Source organism: Triticum dicoccoides, chromosome 6B, assembly GCF_002162155.2.
Source record: "Triticum dicoccoides isolate Atlit2015 ecotype Zavitan chromosome 6B, WEW_v2.0, whole genome shotgun sequence".
In the NCBI taxonomy this organism is placed as follows: domain Eukaryota; kingdom Viridiplantae; phylum Streptophyta; class Magnoliopsida; order Poales; family Poaceae; genus Triticum; species Triticum dicoccoides.
This window is the reverse complement of record NC_041391.1, coordinates 687,982,923-687,991,104: the sequence shown is the minus strand read 5'-3', so window position 1 is coordinate 687,991,104 and position 8,182 is coordinate 687,982,923. Positions and strand designations below refer to the sequence as shown.

Here is an 8,182-nt window from a genome sequence, read left to right as displayed (position 1 = left end):
AGGTGAGGGCCAGGAGAGCAAATGCATCAAATGCGGCTCACCCAACCGAGTTCTGGCGAGGTACAGCCAGAGTGAGTGAAGCATCCAACGGACAGCCAAGCATGGGAAGTGACATATCTCCGGGCCAATCATCTTTTTTTTAAGGCAATCCGGGCCAATCATCTGTCACGGGTGGACTGGGATCCTCAAGTCGTATGCCTTTGGGTGGGCTGACATGTAGGCGCGACAACAACCTGGCCCACATGTCGGCCATACGTACTAGTAAGACTTAAAAAAATCACGGGTCAATGCCCGGGACGGGTTGCCAGACACCCCTATATGAAAATAGCATTAAAAAAATTCAAGAAATTTGAAAAAAACTCTGAAATTTTAGGACATGAAACCTAATTGCCCATTTTACACCTGTGTATATTTTCATGGGAAATGGGTGCCCGTGTTATCCGCAGCGTGGTAATTACGGTCTGACATGCGTTACATTCAGTTTTATTAATACACATGAATTTTTGAATTTTTTTACGGGAAAAGCTTATCATCAACCGGCAGATTGCAACGGCCGCGTCCGCCACCTTTTCTGGATGACACACGTCAAGTGAGGGCTTATATACCACCCTTCATGCAACATGGGCTATACTTCTGAAAATATGTGGTGTTGCACTTGTCTACGATAGGTTTATGTTTTAGAACAAAATCTATCTTGCGAAAAAAAAATCTGCAACAAGACCTCACTTGAAAAAAAATTGCAACAAGACCTGGGTTGCAAAAATATTTTTGCAATAAAAACAATTATTGCAAAAAAAATCTGCAACAATACATGTGTTACAGAAATAATTCTGCAATAAGACCTGTGTTGCAATGGTGGAGGCGGCTCGGCCAGTCAATAAGGCAGATCTGACGGCTCGCGACCGGCTGATCTTTTAAAGCGATCAGCCGATGGACGCGTAGCACGCCCCTTTTTTTACTGGCATTAGCACGGGCACCCATTCCCCGTAAAACTGAACACGTGTGTACAACGGGCACCAGGTTTCATATCCAAAACTTCCAGCATTTTATGAAATTTTTTAATATATTTTTAATGCTATATTCATATAGGGGGTGTGGCATCCGACAGCCACAAATCCTCTTCGATTAATGCCTTCCAAAATTGTTTGGCAATGCCCGCCTTTCGTCCACACTCCACATGGCGACTTCACTTCAGTCCAGCCACCAATTATTTTTTAGTAGTATAGTAGCAGCAGAAATGCAGGTGCTTATCAGTTTGATGTGATTACTCGCGTTCTATTTCTTTGTTTTTTCGCAAAACACATTTAGAACTTTTATGAAAATTCATCATAACTGAAAAGCATCTCAAACATAATGAAAATTAGATACTTAGACCATCAAACAACCAATACTATCGCTAGAACAAGCCGCCGACGCACCGTTATCGCCGCTCCCTTGCCAGAGTCCTTCTGACCTTGTCGACGACATCGAAAAGTCTTTGTGTACGTGCTCTGAAGGACCAGTGCCCTGGAGTCGCAATCGTTGTTGTTGAACCCTTGGATCAATCTGAAGTACCTGACACAATAACTCGTCGCTGCACACGCATGACTAGAAACCCTACCCTCACCGCCTCAAGGAGACGGCATGAATCTATGCTAGAGCTCTGTCGATTCCGTCTAGATAGACAAACTCAAGGATCAGAGCCCGGAGGACCAACTCGGTGAAGAAGCGTAGCCATCCGCCCAAACATTGCTTTGTAAGAACTAAAAATCCTAATCTAAACTACTAGCCAAAGCATAGGCACCGGGATTCTCCTCCCTGCCATCGGCCACCGGAGCGGCAGGCAGAGGGGAGGCGAATCCACGGACTCGCTAATGGTGTTTGGAGGAAAGTTGTAAACCCAACGGCCGCTAGGGAAAAGGACACTTCAGCAGGAGGGGGGAAAGATCAACTTCGCTTGAGGTTGCTTGTGCGCATGCGTCTCCGTGTGATTCTGCATGCGCCGGCGGGCGCGCTGCCGACTCCCGACCTCCTTTTATTCCTCTTCCTTGTTCTTCCTTGAAATTCCAAAAACTCAATGCAGAACTCTCCCTCCCAAAGCAAATTACTTGGACTTGACTAGTACAAATCAAACATGAGAGTTTTTACCATGTTAGATCGAACACTTTTATGGCAAATTATGTTATCACAAGGATAACATTTTCTTTTGCCATGATTGAACGTTCTATCATGGTTAAAGATGTAACATCGAATTTTGAACATTACGAATTACTTTGACCATAATTTAGTATTAGTAGCTAATTCCAAAATTGCTTCAGTCTCCTGGGCTATATGGAGCTTCAATTTCGGAAATTGGACTTCAAATTTTGGAAAAACTAAAAAACACACCTGTAAATAAGGATTTATATTAGTCGCAAAAAAATAAGGATGTATATTGGGACATGAAGTTTATGCTCCCAGGCTCAAATGCACCTTGTGAATAGTAAAATCAGAAAATTAGGTAATAAATTAAAAAACATATTTTTTTAGCAATAAACATTGTTAAATGTTCTACATACCTGCAAATTGCTGTAAAGAAAAAAAAATACCTAGTGCTCTTGGAAAAAACGGTAATGACAATTTTTTAAAGTATTTTGGAGAGCTGTTTTTGTTATTTTTGCCCAGATCTACATGAAATGTGATGTCATCACAAAAAATTGCACGCAAGCAGGAAACTAACAATTTGTATGTTATAAAAAAGTCAGAGTTTTTAAATCTTGTTTACTTATTTTCCATTTAATGTTCATAAGGGTGCATTTGAGCTTGGGATTATAAGGACACTTTCATGTATACTACATGTTTGTAATATTTCCTGATGAAATATGCTCCATGTGAGTTGTACATGATTTTGGTCTTTTTATGTAGCTCACATCAGAACGTATTTCATCATGAAAATTGACGAATATGTAGCAATACCTAAATATATGTCTACACATTTTTAGATTTTTTTGAAAGTTGTAAACTTTATTTTTGTTTTTTTTTCTTCAAAATTTTGGTTTCCTGGAACCGAGTGTCAAAAATCATCACTCTAAATAGTTTGACTAATTTAGTGCTTATTTTGCACCATAGTGACATTACAACCCCTCTGTACTCGAACCAATTCAAAATGAGAAAGAGAAAAATAGAACAAGAATAGTTTTCCTTTCTCCTCTTGTACTCCTTGATCTTCTAATTACCCCCTCCTCCCATCTTATAGCCAAGCCCTTTGGCTTTCACTATATTTAATGTTTGCACATAAGCCCCTAAAAAAAGCTTTCATCCCTCAGCTCTTCTTCCACTCCTCGGCGCCGGCGAGGTAGGCCTTCTTCCTCTTCTCAGCTCGCGCGCACGCGCAGATGATGACGAAGCACGCGGCGTACACGGCGTAGACGCGCCAGTTCGCGCGCGGGGCCTCGCCGGCGGCGGCGCGGTGGAACACCGCGGCGTAGTAGTGGAGGCCGACGGCCAGCCCCACCACCATCTGCGCCAGGCCGAGCGCCTTGGTGGCGTCCCCGCCGCCCTCCTCCTCCTCCGGCGAGGCGGCCCCGGAGAAGACGGCGACGAGGTCCACCATCTGCAGCACGAGGTAGCCCATGAAGCCGAGCGACTGCGCGGCCTGCGTCCAGGCGTAGGCCGCGGGCGAGGCGGCGTGGAAGAAGCGGAGCGGCTCCAGCCCCGTGGCGGCGGCGGCGAGCGCGAGCGTGCCGAAGTAGATGGCGAGGTAGGCCTGCGAGAGCAGCAGCGCGCGGTGGAGGAGCGGCAGGTACGGGCCCATGCGCCGCACCAGCGCGGTGAGCATGCAGAGGGGCAGCAGCAGCAGGGCCACCGACGCCGCGGTGGCTGCCGCCGCGCCCCACCGGCCCCCCAGGACCGGCCGCACGCCGCCGGCGATCCCCGCATTGGCGGCCGACAGGTAGGCCTTGGAGGTGTACGACAGCCGCGCCAGGTCCGGCATGAGCGTCTGATGCAGCCGCGCCGGGAGGCCCCGGAACTCGGACATGAGGTCCTCCGTCCCCTCCGCCTCCTCGGCGAACACCACGTCCTCCTCCACCCCCGCCGCCTCCTCGCTTCTCACGGTCGAATTCGCCTTCACCTTCCCGTCGGCGACGACGGCCTTCGCTTTCTTGCTCGACTTGGTCGAATCCGCCTTCCCGTCGGCGACAACCTGCGGTTTCTTGCTCGACTTGGCCGAATCCGCGGTCGAATTGGACGGCTTCTTGGCCTTGGGGGCGCCCCCCTCAGATTTCGCCGGCTTGGCAGCGCCCGCCTTGGTGGACTTGGCGGAATCGGCGCTCTTGGGCTTGGCCGCCGCCTTGTCCAGCTTCGGGACCTTGGGCTTGGCCGCATCGCCGGCCGCTTTAGCGGTCGGCTTCTTGCTCGTGGTCGACTCTCCTTTACCGGTCGCCTTCTTGGTGGTGACCTTGGTTGTCGCGGTGGACTCCTCCGGTTTCTTGCCTTTCAGAACCTTGGTCTGGTTCTTGGCGCCAGAGGAGGCGACCTTCTTCTTGACGCCGGCCGCCGCGGTGGCCTTGGGCGCCTTGACCGGCTCGTCGTCATCGGTGGAGACGAGCTCCTTGCGGCCGCTGGAGAGCTTGGGCTTGGGCTTGGCGGCCGGCGCGGCGGAGGAGCAGAGCGCAATGTGGCAGCAGAGGAGGGCGAGGAGGAGCAGCAGCAGCACTGGCCTCGGCGGCGACCGAGCCGCCATGTTTGGCAGATCTGGCCGGGGCTTTTGCGGAGCAAGATACGGCAGATCCGGGAAGAGTGAGGGAGGGTTAAGGTATTTTTGGCTCGATTTATATGTAGGGAAATTGGGAGCGAAAAGGGACGAAGAGAGTGTGAGTGAGTGGGGAGCGAACCACACCACCACCACTGCTTGAGTCGAGTGTGCGAGTGAAGTGGGGAGTGAGCGAACTACGACGGTGTTTGGCACGGCCGGTACCGGGGCACGCACACGACCACGTCGACGTTGGTGCGGCTCCTCCGAACCGTCGGTGGACTTTTGCCAACTCAGGCCAACTCCACCACGCGACCCTATCCTGTCCGCCCTGGTCCGTTTGGGGTAAAAGGGACAAAGGAGGCGGCCCAGCGCGCGGGCGCAAACGGATTTTTGTCCGTTTTGTGTCCGCTTTCGACCCATCCGCGGCCCAAGTTTGCGCCGCTTTTAGGGTGAAACGGACAACACGCAGACGCGCGGGTCGTCTGTGCGTGTCCTCCCCTGGCCCGCCCGTCGGTGGCATAGGACGGGCCTTTTTCTATCCGCCCCCCTCCTCCCTCCGGCCGCATCCACCCCACTCTTCCACACTCTTCCTCTCTCTCTCCCCCTCGCCGCCGCCGGCCGCCCGCTGCCATTGCAGCCGTGCACCTCGGACGCGCGCTTGCCCAGCCTGTTCCTCTCGTCGCCGCCGAGCTACCCAAGCACGGCCACCTTATTTGCGCACCCGCCGGCCGGATTTGGGGCGGATCCGGTCGGTCTTGAGCTCGCCCGGCTGTGGGAGGCCGGGCGGCGCCATGGACTGGCCGGGCACCTTGCCGGAAGGCCCTTGCAGGGCCGCAAGGCCACATGCAGGCAGTGGCTCGTCCTTTAGCCGCTCGGATCTGCACCGCCGGTGGTCCGCCGGCAGATACGTGAATGGCGGCCGGCCAGGCTCGGTGCTTGCCCAAAAGCTCGTCGGCGCACCGTTGCCCCTCATCAAGTGCGACCACTGCCCAAGGGTGGTCGTGCGCCGCGTGTCTACAACGCCGGAGCATCCCGGGTGGGTGTTCATCAAGTACTTAAACGATGGGGTATGTGCTCTTTTAGCTTCGGTGCATGTTTGTGCTCTTGGATTAGACTAGTGGTGCTAACTTTAAGTTTTTTTTGTGTAGACCGGATGCTAGTTTTGGTATTGGGAAGAAGAGTACATCGATATGTTGATAGAGCGAAATGTAGTGCATGTTCGTGCACTTTTAGCTAGCTTAGAAGCTTTAGATGAGACAAGTGCATTTGTTGCTAGATTAGAGTCTAGGCACGATACTACGTGCGAAGAAGCAACAAGGCACGATACTACGTGTGAGGAAGCAACGTCGACTTCTGGCTTGAAGAAGAAAGGAGGGGGCAACGTCGTGCCTCCTCCACAGATCAACAATGAGTGCATCGAGAAGGCGCTAACCCAACTCAAGGGAGCAGTTATGGAAGTTGGATATCTTCTCAAATGTATTCTTGTGGTACTTGTTTTCTTTGGCCTTGTTTTACTAGTCAAAATGTGATGATGTATTATTATGTATCGAAAATGAATGATAAAAAAATTTTAAGGACTTGCAAAGAAATACACGCGGACAGGATGGAGCAAATGGATGCGGCCGCGCGCTGGGCGCACGGCCACCGCATCCCAGGACAGGCCCGCGCGACCCCAAACGGACGTCCGTTTTGTCCGGTTTCGGTCCGTTTGGGTAGGGGTTTGGGACCGTGTCCGGGCCTGTCCTGGGATACGGTGGCCGTGCGCCCAGCGCGCGGCCGCATCCATTTGTCCCATCCTGTCCGTGCCCACTTAAAAAACTAAAAACAACATTTCAAATGCCAAGGCGTAGTTCAGGCCAGCGGCCCCGTTTTATCATGCCGGCAACAGAGCCAGCGGCCTACACGTCCATCACCGGCATCAGCCAGCGGCCTACACGTCCATCACCGGCATCAGCCAGCGGCCGGCAACACAGCCAGCCTCCAAAATGTATAGTTCTCCTCGCCGGCAACACAGCCAGCGGCCGGCAACACAGCCGGCCTCCAAAATGAATGTTTTCTCGTCGGCACACTGCCAGCGGCCCGACGGGCGGGCAGCACCCATGCCAGCCTCAAAAAGAACGGCCACGCCGATCGGACGACCTAGTTCAGGCCTTCGGCGTCGAGCATCTCCTTCTGCCTGGCCTCGAACCAGGCCCTCGTCTTGTCGCTCATCTTCGACAAGTCCACGCTCATGATCGCAAGGGCCACCTCCTTCGCTTTGGTGGCGGCATTGGTGGCCTCGATGTCGAGCTGCCTCTGCCTGGCCTTGACGTTGTCGGCCTCGATGTCGAGCTGCCTTTGCCGGGCCGCCTCCTCCATGTCGATCTTCCTCCTCTTGGCCGCCTCCTCCATCTCAAGCTTCTGTCTTTGAAGGTCTAGGTATTGCTTCATTTGCTCGTCCTTGCTTTGCCGCTTCTTCTCGTCCCTCACATCCTTTTGAGACATCATGCCATGCAAAGTCTCATGCATGGCCATGGATGAGGCGTCACGCATGTCATCCACCTTGGAGTTGGTCTTGCCCCTCGGCCTCTTCAACGCCTCGCCATCCCCACCTCCGGCGAACTTGGACGTCTTCTTGCCTCTCTTTCTTTGAAGTTCACGGTATTGGTCCTTGAACTTGGTGCAATTGTTGATGATCGTCCAACAATGCGTAAGAGTAAATGGCTTGTCATTGTGCCGGGCCTTGAATGCCTCCAAAGATTGGAATGCCTACACCACATGATCAACAACAAGTGAACATGCAAACATATACACGGCCGAAGCCTCATGGCCGTAGCAAGGAAAGAGCTAGAAAGAGGAGACCATACCATGTCCCCAACGCCGAGACCACTCACGGGCCGTGCTTCAATGCTCTCAAATGCGGCGCAATACTTGTTGCACTCTTGTTGGATGAACAACCATCTTTTTTGAATCGAGCCGATGCCACGGTTGCTTGTAATTTGGTAGGGCTCAAACATCTTCCTTTCATGGAATGTTTTGTGGACTCTCGTCCAAAAAACAATGCCCTTGCGCGCCGGTCCTCGGATCTTGGCTAATCTCCATCCAAGCTTGGCAAATCAACTTATCCTCATCTTGTGTATATGAACCCGTGCGAATGCTCTTCCTCTTCTTTTGTGCCTCGACTCTTTGGGTGAGCTCGTCGATGAACAATGGCGCACCACTAATATCAACGTCATTGCTTTCTTCTTCTTCTTCATCACCTTCGACATAGATGTCATCGTCTTCATGCCACGAGTCACCGTGGTCGTAGTCAGCACGGTCGTCGGCCTCTTCATCGGGGACGTACTCGGCACGGCCATCCTGACTTTGGGTCTCATCGAGGTCGTAGGTACGGCCATGCCCACCGTCGAAGATCACGTCCTCCATGTACCGGTTGTAGAAGGGGTCGTCGACCGCTGTCGTTGGGGTTGGCATTCCGTCAAACAAGAC

General features: G+C 52.4%; 1 protein-coding gene across 1 annotated transcript; it reads right to left on the bottom strand.

Annotated features, from left to right (window-relative positions):
* Positions 1 to 3,029: 3,029 nt before the first annotated feature.
* LOC119325479 lies at positions 3,030 to 4,919 on the bottom strand. Its single transcript, XM_037599224.1, has one exon. It carries the CDS (start codon positions 4,700 to 4,702, stop codon positions 3,281 to 3,283), a length of 1,422 nt encoding a protein of 473 aa, XP_037455121.1. The 5' UTR covers positions 4,703 to 4,919; the 3' UTR covers positions 3,030 to 3,280.
* Between the last annotated feature and the right edge of the window lie 3,263 nt (positions 4,920 to 8,182).

Bases quoted from the DNA above. Each gene is read 5' to 3' on its own strand.
- LOC119325479 (XM_037599224.1), bottom strand. From the start codon at position 4,702: ATGGCGGCTCGGTCGCCGCCGAGGCCAGTGCTGCTGCTGCTCCTCCTC.